Source organism: Dryas octopetala, chromosome 4 (genome assembly GCF_963921425.1).
Source record: "Dryas octopetala chromosome 4, drDryOcto1.1, whole genome shotgun sequence".
Taxonomy (NCBI): domain Eukaryota; kingdom Viridiplantae; phylum Streptophyta; class Magnoliopsida; order Rosales; family Rosaceae; genus Dryas; species Dryas octopetala.
In genome coordinates, this window is record NC_141369.1 from 25,679,364 (window position 1) to 25,695,485 (window position 16,122).

Consider the following 16,122-nt stretch of genomic DNA (forward strand, 5'->3'; position numbering starts at 1 on the left):
GTAGGAAGATCCCAATCAACATCCACGTCATCATCCGGCAAGGCTTCTGATCAGCCATGTCACTATCTCTAAGTTGTTGCATCTACCTTACGAGAATTTGCATCAACAGATTCTATTTACCAACATAAACTTACTTATTGTTAAAACTCAGCTATTATGTTGGTATATGCTCCAAAAGCAATTAACTATACGCCAACGGCCCAATTAGAAACTTGTTTCGCGGAAATTTCGGCCTTTAATATTTTTTCTTGTTTTCGTGTATAAATAAAGTAATTTTATTTGGCTCTTTGCCGATAAAAAATAAAAGGAAAAATACTCTGTTATTGCATTTGCAAAGTCAAACAAAAAAAACAACGTCAGCTTAAAGAAGTTTATAGAGCTCTTGTTCACACGTCAGAAAAAGACAAGACGACTAGTTGTCTAGTTGTATATTTTGAGGTTAAAGGGTATTTTACTCCATTCACATGTAAGCTGTAACATTGGAGCTCTTATTTAATGGATGGAAGAGCACCTAGCTTGTTAATTTCTGTGCTCGAGACTCGAGTTGGATTGGTTTTTTTTCTTTATCTTCTCTCTCTCTCTCTCTCTCTCTCTCAGTCACCTTTGTCTTGTATCCTTGCAACTTTCTGCTGGCCATGGGTACTCAAGCTCCAACGGAGAATAACAACAATTATGTCAATACAGATGTTAGTCTCTCTCTCTCTCTCTCTCTCTCACTTCGAGTTCCCAAAATATAGGACTACTTCCGTTTTTAACATGTTCTGTTTTTCTTTTCGATTACTCTGACTATGATCTTGTTATGCGAATTTGTTGTTGGGATGAAGTTGTGTTTGTTTCCTGAGAATACATGCGAGAAAAAATGGAGCTTTAACCCACCTTGGAGGAAAATGGAAAATGCAGCAACATAATATACACAAGTCAAACAAACAGAAACTAAATTTGAGAGCTATATTAATCTAGTAATAGTAATTATATTCATCCTCCCATATATACATTCTTGCTTTTCAATTTCGCAAATTGTTAGTCATTTGGTATTTTTCTCAAAAATTGTTTTATTTTTATTTTTAATATTTATAGATGAAATACAAAAAAAAAAAAAAAAAAAAACTTTTTAAAAACTGTTTTTGAATAGAATACACCTACCGAGCTTTCTTTACATGCATTTGTGATTTTCAGATCCAATTAATAGAGGTTGGGCTCTCACTCAGTCACTCTTAGTCTGAGATGATACAGTAGTAGATATTTGAGGGCCACTGGTCCAACGGCAAGTCGGCAACTTGCTTCAACTTTTATTTTCAAAGCAACTCTAATTATACGGCATTGACTAGCTAGTACTTCAATTTTGGACCAAGTAATAATATCATACATAAAAGAGTAGTAATATATAGTCTTTGTCTTCTCACTTGCTAACCAAAAATTCTCAAGTGGGACAGTCGTATGCATCATTGATCGTCTCACCTCAACCCATCAAACATTTTTTTATTTTTTATTTTTTATTTTTGAAAAAATTTAAATGATTATGTACCATTTTCTTCCTTTACGTGGCCTTCAATTTTTATTTGATGTATGTTTACTCAATTATATCATTGTATTTTTGTTTGATGTTTGCGTGCTTATAAGTTATAACAACACATGTACAGTATATCACAGCCTGTTATTTTTTCTAAACTTACACGTGGCTTAGTTGGCAATACTTGAATTCAAATTTTTTATTATAGTTTAACTGAAAAAATGAAATATTTAATTAAACACAATTTGTCAATGGGTATTGGGGATGCACATGCTGGGTACAAGCCTACTAGGTAAGTAAATTCAGTGGGCCGTGGAACGTGGCCATTGGTCATGGCAACCAAACTGGTGGGCCATATGGATATGGGCCTCCCTAATAAAATAAATAAAAAAGACGCGTCCAAAGATAATAAGACACTTTTTAGATATGAGAGAAAAGTAACTCAATCACGACAACTGACGAGTTGACCATTCTTAAAGCTTTTGATACCTTGATTCCTCCTCAATCACACCAAGATTCCTTCATTTAATTATTATAGTGCTAAACATTTTATATTTTTATACTATAATTTTATATCATCTTATATAATAATTTACATGACATTCATAGCATGCATTGAACACTAAAAAATAAAAAATAAAATCTAAAAAAAAAAAATTTGTCTAATAAAATAATGACACGTAAGATGGTATAAAAATATAATATAAGAATGTGGTAAATATAATATTATTCTTTAATCATATTCCCAAAACACCCCCCCTAAGTTCCTACAATACCACTGGTGCCCCCATACTTTTTTCTCTTCCTTGATTTACTCAGTTGGGTCGGGTGACATATTGCTGTTGATGCTAATAGAACATATGTTATTTATGGCATGATAGTTAGACGAAAGAACAGCGAAGCAGAAGGCAATTGATGAGTGGCTTCCAATTACTGGTTCGAGGAATGCAAAATGGTGGTACTCAGCTTTCCACAATGTCACTGCCATGGTTGGAGCTGGTGTTCTCGGTCTCCCTTATGCCATGGCAGAGCTTGGATGGTATGCTTTTGTTTAATGGTTGAGATTGATGATGTGAATTTGTGAGTCAAAAGTCATATAAATTGAGATTGATTTATTAACAATTTCAGGGGTCCGGGAGTGGTTGTTTTAGTTCTGTCATGGATCATCACATTGTACACTCTATGGCAAATGGTTGAGATGCACGAGATGGTTCCGGGGAAACGGTTTGATAGATACCATGAATTGGGTCAGCATGCGTTTGGTGAAAAACTTGGTCTTTACATTGTGGTGCCTCAACAGCTTATTGTTGAAGTTGGTGTCAACATTGTATACATGGTTACTGGAGGAACATCACTGCAGAAAATCCATGATGTATTACGGCCAGACGATCAAAAGATCAAGTTAACATACTTCATTATGATCTTTGCTTCTGTTCACTTTGTGCTTTCCCACCTTCCCAACTTGAACTCCGTTTCTTGGGTGTCTTTAGTTGCAGCAATCATGTCCTTGAGGTATATATATGCTCAACATCGACCTCAACTTTTGTTAATCATATGGAGCATCAAAACAAAATTTTGAATCCAAATGACTTTTAATGAATCTGATTAACTAAGTGATCTTTTGTTCAACTTTGTGATGCCAATGCAGTTATTCTACCATCGCTTGGACAACATCTCTAAACAAGGGTGTGATAGACAATGTTGAATATGGCTACAAAGCTAAGAGCGCTACAGGAACTATGTTCAACTTCTTTGGTGGATTGGGTGAAGTAGCTTTTGCCTATGCTGGCCACAACGTAGTCCTGGAGATACAAGCAACAATTCCCTCTACACCTGAGAAGCCTTCCAAGGGACCCATGTGGAAAGGAGTTGTTGTCGCCTATATAGTCGTGGCTTTGTGCTACTTCCCAGTTGCTCTCATTGGCTTTTACATATTTGGCAACGAAGTTGAAGATAACATCCTCATCTCATTAAACAAACCTGCCTGGCTTATTGCAATGGCCAACGGGTTTGTTGTCCTCCATGTTATTGGAAGCTATCAGGTGCATCATCTTTAAATTCTCTTATTTCTTTCTTCTTTTATTGCTGAAAATTTTATGCCAGTGCCTCTATTAGTCTAACTTTGCTTCTATCTGTTGTGATATTTATTGCAGATTTATGCAATGCCAGTGTTTGACATGATAGAAACTGTACTGGTAAAGAAGTTAAATTTTGCGCCCACTAGAAAGCTTCGCTTCATTACACGCAATGTATATGTGGGTAAGTACACTTGCCCTTCCATCAAGTTATGCCTGAGCTAGCTAATTAAACCAGGGGTGTTAAAATTACTTCAAGCTGGATATATATATAAATTTAAATTGACATTTTATTTATTAATTGCAGCATTCACCATGTTTCTTGGCATTACCTTCCCTTTCTTTAGTGGTCTCCTTTCATTTTTCGGAGGATTTGCTTTTGCCCCGACAACATATTTCGTAAGCTCACATTACTCTTCTCCACATCTCACTCATATAATAGTAGAACATTACTTGTAATTTTTAATTAAATAAAATGCAACTATACAAATTTCTCACATGAATGAGCTTGTTAATATCTTCAGCTCCCTTGCATAATGTGGCTTGCCATCTACAAACCAAGGAGGTTTGGCTTATCTTGGTGGTGTAACTGGGTATGTTGTTTGATTTATACTTCATTGTTCTTGTTTCTTCTTTCGCTTTTATTTATATTTCAGTTGATCTTATCTTTTGACTTAATTAATTTCAGATCTGCATTGTACTTGGTGTTCTTTTGATGGTTCTAGCACCTATTGGAGGACTGAGATCAATCATAGTTAAATCCAAGACCTACAAATTTTACAATTAGATCACCACCATCCTTCCAAGCTCTTGAGAGCCTGGAGGGTAGTAGCTAGGTTGCTGCAAGTTGCATATTAAACAGAAAAAAACAAAAAAAAAAAAACAAATTAGGCTGTTGATGATAATGAAGAAATTAATGAAGGACTAAATGCCGAAAAGGGTCCTGCAATCATCGAGAAGCAAGTAGGCAGTTTTGTGGAGTATCCTAAACAAGGACAAATAAATAAGGCTGTTTGTGGACCAATTCGAGGGAACTTCTCAAAGGGCTCTACTGTTTGTTTCCTTTTCCTCTTTTAAGTATTTGTGCATGCATGTATATCTTTTTTCTTTCTGTGTTTGTTTTCTGCTTTCTGAACTGGGTAGTTGTGAAATGTTAATTTTTCATTACAGATTGATCTTATAATACATGAGAACAAATTTGGGCATATAATGCAGCTCACTCTGTGTCTTAGGAAGAGTATTCTGTACTACATTTTTGCTTATGAAACGTGGTGTTTGATTACTTTGTTGTGCAATACATATGATTGCACATGTCCAAATTACCCATATTGTGTTTGTGCCATGAAACTAAAATGTAAAAAGATGATCCTAAGTGATCAATTTCAGGGTCTATATGCACAACAATGATTTTCTTTGTTGAAAGGCTTTTTTATCCAAATACCACCTGGGCCTATAGGGGGTGTGTTCTCATACCACCCAAACTTTTTTTCTTGCCAATTTACCACATGATGTTATCAATATTTGCCAATTTGCCACTTGACAACTATTTTTTTGTTAAATCATCAAAAAATTTCCCAAACTTCCCATTTTGTCCATGAATACAATAAAAAAAAATATTTTTTAAATATAATTATAAAAAAAAAACTTAAAAACTAAAAAATAGAAAAAGGAATCACCCTTAAAAGTCTTTTTTTTTTTTTTTTTTCTAGTGGGTTTCTTAGAATTATTTTTCAATATTTCAAATGCTTTTATCATATGAATTGACCGAAATACCCTTAAAATAAATAGAAAATTTAACTAAAGTGACGGTAGGTGGTAGATTGGCCAATATGTGAAAGTTGAAGTGGTAAATTAACCAAAAAAAAAAAAGTTTAGGTGGTATTTGAGCACACTCTCTATAGTTCAAGTGATATTTGAGTAAAAAAGCCTTGTTGAAACCCAGAATATGTTTTTGGAAGTTAGTAGACACTACCACAAGACTGCCATGAAAGGGTGCCTGAATATTAAAGTTTGTAATTTCAATTGGAGTCAAAGCTGACAGAGAATCAGCCAGCTTGACCTTGTAATCTTCTCTTTTGGCCTTTGTAGACACAACCAGTCCACATATGGCAGTAGGAGATACTAGGTCCAAGGGTTTTGATGAGATACTTATAGAGATTTGTTTTATACAAATTGAGGAACAACTTTTTCAAGGACAGCAAAAGGTAGTGCACCAAAAGTTCTGCAAATATATATATATCCAATCCAATTTCTGGCATCAACATTATGGCTTCTGAGTTATCCAATTTTTTGTTCTTTTTTCAATAAACAAATTAGAAAGAGCAGTCATGCACTCATGCTCGCTCTATACAAACAAAATAGGCCAAGTAGACAAATAATGCTTCTTGAAAATCTGCCTTCCGGACTCATTGAAACTCTGTTTTCATAAACTGTGCTTTGTTTTGTGTTCTTTTACTTTTTGGAAGTAGTGGCCCTTTGAAGCTGGAGGAAGTTAATATTTTACATTTTTTTTATTCATTCAAAGGACTGTGTTCCAAGATTCAGTTTTGTCTCTTCAACTTTTTAGATGGAGTAGTGACTCTTGTGATATCTTGAAAGCTATACTTTCACCCATACAAATAAAAGCTCTACCATTCTTACTCTCCCACTTTGTTTTCTTGAGCCTTTCAATTTTCTGTCATCTTTGACTCCAATTGAAATTGCAAACTTTAAGCCAGATTACAAGAGTAAGTTCACCGGAGGCATATTCTGAGTGGTTCCTGTATAAAAGAGTAAGTTTAACAGTTATCCCTCATGCTTTGAGCCAGATTACTTTTACAGTGTGTTTGGATGCAAAAAAAAGTTTGGAATTTAAAAAAAAGTCAGTATTTTACACGTGGAAAATTGAAAGTTTTGTGTTTGGCCAAATTAATAGGGAAATTTACAAATTACGAGGAAAATATTTGTCAAATTTACAGAACTGAAATCCTGAGTTTAAATTCCAACAAAATAGGCATTATTTTACAATTCTTATGCAAGTAGAAATTCTCTTTTCCAAGTGGGAATAAATTTGGGAATTCTAAAAAAACAAAATTACTCAAAAAAACAAGCGGAAATTTCTTTTCCATCCCGCCCAAAAAACAAATGTAGGTAAATAGGTGCTTCTCTACATCTCAAAACAGTCTAGTCCCTACAAAAATAGAAGCCGAATGACAAAAACCCAACCAGATCAGTCACCATGGTGCTATGCTGAAGAGATTTGCTGGTTTGTTTCCCTTCTCACGTATGTTAATTTTATTTCACTATAAATACTCATGGGTTCTTTCTCTCTGATTTATAATATGATTTGATGGTTAATCTATAAATTTTCTCTGGGTGAATTGAGACATAGGTCTATGAAGGATTGCAAATAAAATTTATAGGTAGAGGAACAATTATATATATATATATGTTAGCCCACTCTGATCACGATTTACGATGGTCGGTGAACATATATATATATATGCTATGACATGGGTAGTTCAGGGTTTGTGAACATATTAATCAATATGTGTGTGAGTATATATACTCACCCATATTAATCAATATGGGTATATATATATATGTTACGACATGGGTCTGTGAGTGTATATATATATATATATCTGTGTGTATGTGTGTTACAACATGGGTTTAACCACTTTTCTAGCTATAATGGCATGAAACAAGCTCATATTAATCAATATTAGCCATGAAGCATCCCTACGACTAGGAACTCTATCTCCTGCAATTATTTAATTTTTTTTTACCACTGCATTATTTAAATTTTTAAATAACATTCGTTACCAAAACAATGAAATTTGTAATTTTTGTCATTTTCTAAATTCTATATATATTTATCCAAATAATAAAAAATGCAATTGATGAAAATTTAATGATGGAGTTTTAAATTTTATCATTTATGAATTTCTATGAAAACTAGAATTACTTTATCCAAACACACACTTAGTCTTGATCTCAAAAAAGAAAAAACAAAAAAACATAGCATTTAATCTTAACCATTGAAAGTGACTATATCCAATGACCTAAAATTTGTGTCTAAACTAGTGTTTTTTTTAGAGATAATTAGGCTTAAGTCCTTTTGAAAAACAATTTTTAGATGGAGACCGGGGGTGTTTTAAAATTTTTAAAAAAATCCTTTTAATTCATAATAATTTATAAGAAAATCGTTTTAATTCATAATAAAGTTCTTTTAATTTATAAGAAAATCTTTTTAATTTATAATAAAGTCCTTCCTATTTTTGAAGGGTATTTCCCCCTATTTGAAGTGTATTTTCTCTCTTAAGGTGTAGATTGAGTTTTGTAGAGGCTGCATGTTAGATTTTAACTTTGAGATTTTTGGCGGAGCCCAAATCTTGGAGTTAAAACCTAACATAAAGCCGTCAAAGAAGAAAAATAAAATGACTTAATTAAAAACCCTAATTACTACCGGTTTTAGTCTAAGAAAGTCTCATAAAATGGACTGGACTCTAATTCTGAAAAACCAAATCGTGTACCATTAAAATTAGAAACAGACCTTGAAACTGCAATAGCCTACAGATAGCTTTTTATTTTTTTTGGTCGAGCCAATATATAGCTATAAAGAGGTATAGTTTTGAAGGCTAGCTGTAGAGAAAGTAATTAAGAAATTCTTTGCTCTCTGTGATACATGTATGAAATTGCCAATTGTTGATAATATTTAAGGAGGTCACTTTCTTTACCCCACCAACAAGAAAACAAATTAAAGCATGGCAAATTCATTTGGTGACATTTGAGAGACCGGATTACAGATTCTCTAGAGGAGACTACAAAACAAATATGTCAACTTCGAGAGCGCTTTAAGCTCTTTTGGGCGGAGTTTTCTGGAGCTTGACATCCTGTCACTTCCGTAGCTCTACATTATATGTTTCTTCATAATTTCATATTGATGCAGGTTCATTTTTCATGCTCTAATTCCTTCAAGACTTGAAGCCCACTTTGAGTCTGTGCATCTATGGGAACTCAAGCCCACTTAGATGATGAAAAATTAGCGAGACAGAAGGAGATTGATGACTGGCTTCCAATTACTGGTTCGAGGAATGCAAAATGGTGGTACTCAGCTTTCCACAATGTCACTGCCATGGTTGGAGCTGGTGTCTTAAGTCTTCCCTTTGCCATGTCTAATCTTGGATGGTATATATCTGCTTAACACAAAACACTACTCTTGAATCTACATCTGGGTTCATAATTAAACATCATTATATGTATCATTAATTTGAAAATTCCTTGGGTTCATAACGAAACATCAATTAAATATATCCTTGTTTAATTAATTTCAGGGGTCCTGGTTGTGTGATCCTAGTACTATCATGGGTAATCACTTTATTCACTTTATGGCAAATGGTTGAGATGCATGAAATGGTACCTGGGAAGCGGTTTGATAGGTACCATGAACTGGGTCAACATGCCTTTGGTGAAAAGCTTGGTCTTTGGATTGTGGTACCCCAACAGCTGATATGTGAAGTTGGTGTAGACATTGTGTATATGGTGACAGGAGGAAAATCGCTGCAAAAGGTCCATAACATAGCTCTCAAAGGCCGTAACCCCATCAAACTCACCTACTTCATCATGATCTTTGCCTCCGTTCACTTTGTACTCGCACATCTCCCCAACTTTAACTCCATCTCTGGTGTATCTTTGGCTGCAGCAGTCATGTCTTTAAGGTACTAAATTACTTTGAGGTATCAAAACAAGCAAGATGAAACTTATCAATTATGCATTTAATTGTCATGACTCATGTTGATGCAGTTACTCTACTATCGCATGGACGGCTTCCATCCATAAGGGTGTTCAGGCAGATGTAGATTACGGGTACAAAGCCCACAGCACATCTGGAACAGTCTTCAACTTCTTCACTGCCTTGGGCGACGTTGCTTTTGCTTATGCAGGGCATAATGTGGTTTTGGAGATCCAAGCAACAATTCCTTCTTCACCAGAGAAGCCATCCAAGAAGCCTATGTGGAGAGGAGTGGTGATCGCCTACATCGTGGTTGCCTTGTGCTATTTCCCAGTGGCTCTCGTTGGGTTTTATATTTTTGGCAACAAAGTTGAGGACAACATCCTAATCTCCCTAGAGAAACCTGCATGGCTCATCATAGCAGCAAACATGTTTGTTGTCGTCCATGTTATTGGTAGTTATCAGGTGTGTTAAAATTTACTTCTTTCCTATCTCTACTAAGTAGAAGCTGCTGGTCTTTGTTAATTTGTAATTGGGGTTTAATTCAAATCTTGGGTTTTCTATATGTCGTTGCAATGCAGATATATGCAATGCCAGTGTTTGACATGATCGAAACTGTCCTGGTAAAGAAACTGCATTTTAGGCCCACTACAACTCTTCGCTTCATTTCCAGGAACGTATACGTTGGTAAGTAGTCAATGCCAGTTTTTGACACTGCCTTAAAGACTAAGAGCAATGTGATCACTTACGAGTGTGTGTCTGTGTATCATTTGCACTGAGTTAGAGTATTCAAATCCAATATTTGATTGCAGCATTCACAATGTTCATCGGCATTACTTTTCCCTTCTTTGGTGGTCTTCTGGGATTCTTTGGAGGATTCGCCTTTTCCCCAACAACATACTTTGTAAGTTGTCTAGTCTCATTCTCCCTTGTTAATTTGTAAACGCATTTAAATGATACCAATTCCCGGTGTTTCATTCTTCAGCTCCCTTGCATCATGTGGCTTGCCATCAAGAAACCACGCAAGTTTAGCTTATCTTGGATTGTTAATTGGGTATGTATGTTCAACTTGTATTTCTGTCAGCTTTAGACCACCTCCATTCTAACATGGCTTCCTTATTTTCAGATTTGCATTACACTCGGCGTCTTGCTTATGATCCTATCGCCTATTGGGGGGTTAAGGAGTATCATACTGCAAGCCAAGAACTACAAATTCTACAATTAAAAACTTGAAATCCAATGCATAGATATTGGTGCAAGCATTTGTGACAAATAAGAGCATAAAGATATACGCAAATATGTTTTCCATCTGGCTTGTCTGAACTGAAGAAGTGCAGAAGAAATATCTCTAGGCCTCTTCTCAGAGTTTTTTTGAGTTGTATGTGTGTGCATAAATTACAAACCTTGTATTGTTATTTATTTTCAGTACCAATGAAATATATATATATATATATATATCTGTGGACTCTTTAGTCATTTGAGTGGAATGCATATGGCAGATAAGTCAAGGTGCATATATACTCGTGAAAATGAAGTGAATGTCAGGTGATACATGAAGTGTTACAGAGCGGTTCACCGAGTTAGTATGATTTTCCCAAAGGTGCTCCGGCTTTGCTTCTTTCTTTGTTTTTGTTTTTGGTTATATAATTAAAACTGGATCATGATTCATGACAATGACAATTGCCAACCAAGCACACCCAAGTTGAATGTAAATAGGCGGTCTCACCAAAATGCAACATGACAGCAAGAGGGCCCGAAATGATAATGCACAAAAAGCATACCAACCTCTCAAATGGCTATAGGCCTATAGCTAGGTTATAACTCAAAATTTGTACAGTATTAATAAGAATTACTTGCTCTCTATGAAGTGCGAACAGAGTAATATAAGTCTGGCTTTCATATATGCATGAAATTTCCAAGTTCATAAAATTTAAGGAGGTCACTCTCTTTGGTATATATTTGTATTTGAATAGTAGTTTAGCATTTTAAATGAGACTTGAGAGACCGGATTACAGATTCCCAAACAAGAAGACTAGCAAACAAAAATGTCTACTTCAAGAGCACTCAAACTTTCTTGGGTGGATTTTTCTGCACCTTGACTTTCTGCCACCTTTTTTTTTTTTTTTTTTGGCCAAGGACTTTCTGCCACTTAATTCCAATTAACTCTTAGCTCATATTACATTACATTATATGTTTCATCTTCCCATTCCATTGATGCATGTTTGTTTTAGATGCTCTAATTCCTGAAACACTGGAAGAAGCCTACTCTGTGCTGTGCATCTATGGGAATTCAACCTCCAAATTCTGACATCGTCAACAATGTAAGCCTCTCTCTCTCTCTCTCTCTCTCTCTCTCTCTCTCTCTCTCTCTCTCTCAACAAACAGAGGAAGACTGCTTGACCTTCAAGGACCCTTGCCCTTCTTAGGTGCTTGGGAGTTTGACTAGATTTGGATTCATTTTTATCAAGCACCTACGAACTTGGGAGTGTGATTCCAGTACTTTGGGTGTGGGAGGGTGATTGAGGTTATATATATTTGGCTTGTGAATTTGTTTAAGAATTGTACTAAATAATGACAGATGGAGGAGAAACCAGAGAAGCAAGAACAGATAGATGAAAAGCTAGCAAAACAGAAGGCAATTGATGATTGGCTTCCAATTACTGCTTCGAGGAATGCAAACTGGTGGTACGCAGCTTTCCACAATGTCAATTCCATGGTTGGAGCTGGTGTCTTAAGTCTTCCCTATGCCATGTCTAATCTTGGATGGTATATATGTGCTTTACACAAAACACTACATCTTCATTCTTCATCTGGGTTCATAATCAAACATCATTATATATCATCTGAAACTACTTTAATTACATTAATTCCTTGCTTAATTAATTTCAGGGGTCCCGGTGTTGTTATCCTAGTACTATCATGGGTAATCACTTTATTCACATTATGGCAAATGGTTGAGATGCATGAAATGGTACCTGGGAAGCGTTTTGATAGATACCATGAACTGGGTCAATATGCCTTTGGTGAAAAGCTTGGTCTTTGGATTGTGGTACCCCAACAGCTGATATGCGAAGTTGGTGTGAACATTGTGTATATGGTGACAGGAGGAAAATCACTGCAAAAAGTCCATAGCATAGCTCTCAAAGGCCGCAACCCAATCAAACTCACTTACTTCATCATGATCTTTGCCTCCGTTCATTTTGTACAAGCACATCTCCCCAACTTTGACTCCATCTCTGGCATATCTTTGACTGCAGCAGTCATGGCTTTGAGGTACAACATTACACATCCAGAATGTAAAGCTTTACAATACAATATGATGTCTTGGGTCTTTCCACTCATTGTCAATTGATTTTGGGTTACAGTTACTCTACCATTGCATGGACAACTTCGATCCATAAGGGTGTTCAGGCAGATGTAGATTATGGGTACAAAGCCCATAGCACGTCGGGAACAGTCTTCAACTTCTTCACTGCCTTGGGCAATGTCGCTTTTGCGTATTCAGGACACAATGTGGTCTTGGAGATCCAAGCAACACTCCCTTCTTCACCGGAGAAGCCATCCAAGAAGCCTATGTGGAGAGGAGTGGTGATCGCCTACATAGTGGTGGCCTTGTGCTATTTCCCAGTGGCTCTCATTGGGTTTTACACTTTTGGAAACAAAGTCGAGGATAACATCCTAATCTCCTTAGAGAAACCTGAATGGCTCATCATTACGGCAAACATGTTTGTTGTCATCCATGTTATTGGGGGTTATCAGGTATGTATGTTTAATTTACTTCATTCCCATACTAGAAGGTAGAAGCTGTCAAGCTGGTCTTTGAGAACACTTGTGGTAATTGGTTTTCAATCAAATCTTGGGTTTTCTTTGTCTGCAATGCAGCTATATGCAATGCCAGTGTTTGACATGATCGAAACTGTCCTGGTAAAGAAACTGCATTTTAAGCCCACTACAACTCTTCGCTTCATTTCCAGGAATGTATACGTTGGTAAGATGTCAATGCCAGTTTTTCACATTCCCTAAGACTAAGAGCAATGTGATCACTTACGAGACTGTGTGTGTGTATGTCACTTGCTTTGATTGCAGCATTCACAATGTTTGTGGGCATTTCTTTTCCCTTCTTTGGTGGTCTTCTGGGATTCTTTGGAGGATTTGCTTTCTCCCCAACAACGTACTTTGTAAGTTGTCTAGTCTTAGCCTCACTCTGTCCTTTTCCATTTAGGATCAAGATAGGTTTCAGTGCTCGTTTCCCTCCAATGTAATGCCAATTCCTGGTGTTTCATTCTTCAGCTCCCTTGTGTTATCTGGCTTATCCTCAAGAAGCCGCGGAAGTTTAGCTCATCTTGGATTATTAACTGGGTATGTTATATGTATGTTCAACTTTTATTTCTGTCAGCTTGAGAACAAGCTCCATTTCTAACTTGCCTTTAATCTCAGATTTGCATTACGCTGGGGGTCCTGCTTATGATCCTATCACCTATTGGTGGGTTTAGGAATATCATACTTCAAGCCAAGAACTACCATTTCTACAACTAACAGACTTGGCGCAAGCACAAGTAGGTCACCTTGAAATCCGATGCATAGATAAAGTACAAGCATCTGTGACAAATAAGCACATAAAAAACATGCACAAATAGGTTTTCCATCTATCCCTCTTCTAGGAATTTTCTGAGTTGTATGTGTATACAAACCTTGTACTGTCATTTATTTTCAGCATCAATGAAATTAGATATATGTGACTATTTTGCCAAATCGCCCTTCAGAGACACTGCAGGTGATACATGGTTATAGAGCAGTGCATTGAGTTAGTATATGCCTTTGCCAGATATCAAGGTGCTTTTGTCTTGCTCACAGAGAAAACACCAGTGCTAATGGCTTAATCACATTTGAGAAACAAGGCAAATAAAATATATTTTTCTCTAACATTATGCTGATTAGTTCCATATTTTCAAGACTTTATTAATATAAAAACTAGTTTTTCCTTTCTTTTTCTGGTTATGTGATTAAAAGTGCATCATGATCACAGTTGCCAACCAAGCACACCCAAGTTGTATGTCTCACAAAATGCAACATGACAGCGAAGAGGGCCTGAAATTAGATGATAACCAAAGCAGTTGGGAATAATAAGAATATTGCAGCAAAAGCATACCAAACTCTCAAATTTTGGGTAGCTTCAAGTCTTCAGCCTTTATAATACCTTTGGCAGTTGGCCTGTCTCAACTAGTCAACTACACGGTAGAGTATTCAAATTTTTTTTTTGAATAAAAATACATACTCATAATTGAGACATCCTTATTTTCTCTGCCAGATGATCAAACCCAACTAACATTTTGAATAATAAGCAAGGCAACTCACCCTTCTTTCAAGTTTGATTGTATAGCAACAAAGACAACTTCAATTCAAGGAAGCCTATGCATTAATTGAATCTTTAGCATGACTGGGACAAAATTAATGATGATGATGGTGATAAACGAATCCTCTCTCTGCAAGACCACCACTTGTGAGTTCAAAACCAAACCAAAGAAAATATTCATCATGTCCCTATATAATTCGACCTATACAAAGATATTCATTAGAGTAATAAGTTAAAGGGACTAGCATCTGCTTGTATTCATTTCATTCTATTCAAAAACTAGATCAAAGAAACATAAGAAAATATGATTGAGGAAAGAAGTTAAATCAAAGATACAGAGTTACATGTTGCAATTTGTTACATATATCACCCACCACTAATCCAACCCACAATGTTATTAAGCTCGATCAACATATTCAAAGTTTTCAAAAGGCTCCCTCTAATCAAATCCTTAACTGGGTAATTATTCTATCTAATTTTCTTTTCCAACTTGACATTCCTGTCTCTATACAATTCCACCCAGAGATTCAAAATCCACAAAATGCTAACAGAAATGGCTGCCATTACCACAACAATCCAAGAAACCCAAACCCACCTGGGAATCAAACCGTCCGCCGCGCCGCTTATATAAAAGACACCCATTCGGTAGACGAAATAGGGGCCAACAAACCCTCTCACAATCGAATACAGAATGTAAAAAGGAGGGGACAAGGAATCGTACACCTTCGCCGCGAAATCCAAGTCGCTCCTGCGCGCGTTGGCGAGCGTCCAGACGTTCTGGCACAAGCTGGTGACCTCGGCCAGGATCAGGAGGAAGAGAATGGCGAACGCGCCGTGCGACGCGACGAAGCGGCACGTGAGGAACACGAAGAGCGTGGCCAAGTGGTGCCCGATGAAGAGGACGTCGCCAGGGAAGAAGACGATGTAGTGAATAAGATCCATGAGGAAGTAGGCCACGCTGTAATCCAGAACCGTGTTTTGGAAATGGGTGTTCTTGGAACCAAAACCGCTACTTGGGTCCGCGAGTATGGCGTAAGAGGCTAAGACGACCGCGGGGGTGCCGTGGGCGAGGGATATTAAACAGCTGGAGGCTTCGGGTCGGATCTTAGGGCTCCAGTTTCGGAAGACGACGAAGTAGGCAATGAGGTAGATGATGAAGAACATAGAGAAGAAGATTGAGAGGAATGGGAGAGAATGAATTGTGTTTTGGGTTTCCTCCATTGAAACCCTTGACTGTGAGCCTCTGACTCTGACTGTGTTTGAAAAAAGAAAGGAGTGAGTGACAGTTTAAAAAGGGATTGCTGCGGTTTCCAAAATGAAAGGAGCAACTTGTACCCAAAAAACTACGACCTGAAAAGTGCGGAGTGTCAGAGACTCAAGAGTCAAGTCACTACATCCTATCAACTACCCAAAATCCACTAATGAACAATTTTCTCAGGCATGAATCATGATTGAAATTGAAGAGGAAGCG

General features: G+C 36.6%; 4 protein-coding genes across 5 annotated transcripts; 3 read left to right on the top strand and 1 right to left on the bottom strand.

The window, feature by feature from the left end:
* Nucleotides 1-524: 524 nt before the first annotated feature.
* LOC147288876 (lysine histidine transporter 1-like) lies at nt 525-4,804 on the top strand. Its single transcript, XM_086239302.1, has 8 exons — nt 525-686; nt 2,392-2,549; nt 2,639-3,022; nt 3,159-3,552; nt 3,664-3,769; nt 3,893-3,984; nt 4,110-4,178; nt 4,274-4,804. The coding sequence occupies exons 1-8, from the start codon at nt 636-638 to the stop codon at nt 4,370-4,372; spliced, it is 1,353 nt and encodes a 450-aa protein (XP_086095428.1). The 5' UTR covers nt 525-635; the 3' UTR covers nt 4,373-4,804.
* Nucleotides 4,805-8,536: 3,732 nt separating this feature from the next.
* LOC147288877 (lysine histidine transporter 1-like) lies at nt 8,537-10,699 on the top strand. Its single transcript, XM_086239452.1, has 7 exons — nt 8,537-8,754; nt 8,901-9,284; nt 9,370-9,763; nt 9,880-9,985; nt 10,111-10,202; nt 10,284-10,352; nt 10,425-10,699. The coding sequence occupies exons 1-7, from the start codon at nt 8,576-8,578 to the stop codon at nt 10,521-10,523; spliced, it is 1,323 nt and encodes a 440-aa protein (XP_086095578.1). The 5' UTR covers nt 8,537-8,575; the 3' UTR covers nt 10,524-10,699.
* Nucleotides 10,700-11,496: 797 nt separating this feature from the next.
* On the top strand, nt 11,497-14,284 carry LOC147288878 (lysine histidine transporter 1-like). 2 transcript variants are annotated; one of them, XM_086239251.1, is made up of 8 exons: nt 11,497-11,619; nt 11,877-12,064; nt 12,188-12,571; nt 12,664-13,057; nt 13,181-13,286; nt 13,385-13,476; nt 13,589-13,657; nt 13,736-14,284. In XM_086239251.1, the coding sequence occupies exons 1-8, from the start codon at nt 11,581-11,583 to the stop codon at nt 13,832-13,834; spliced, it is 1,371 nt and encodes a 456-aa protein (XP_086095377.1). In that variant the 5' UTR covers nt 11,497-11,580; the 3' UTR covers nt 13,835-14,284. The 2 variants fall into 2 exon arrangements, with proteins under 2 accessions (XP_086095377.1, XP_086095378.1); XM_086239252.1 differs by having other exon boundaries at nt 11,877-11,983.
* Nucleotides 14,285-14,937: 653 nt separating this feature from the next.
* Nucleotides 14,938-16,100, bottom strand: LOC147288879 (DNA-binding storekeeper). The gene has a single exon (XM_086239359.1). The coding sequence runs from the start codon at nt 15,870-15,872 to the stop codon at nt 15,120-15,122; it is 753 nt and encodes a 250-aa protein (XP_086095485.1). The 5' UTR covers nt 15,873-16,100; the 3' UTR covers nt 14,938-15,119.
* Between the last annotated feature and the right edge of the window lie 22 nt (nt 16,101-16,122).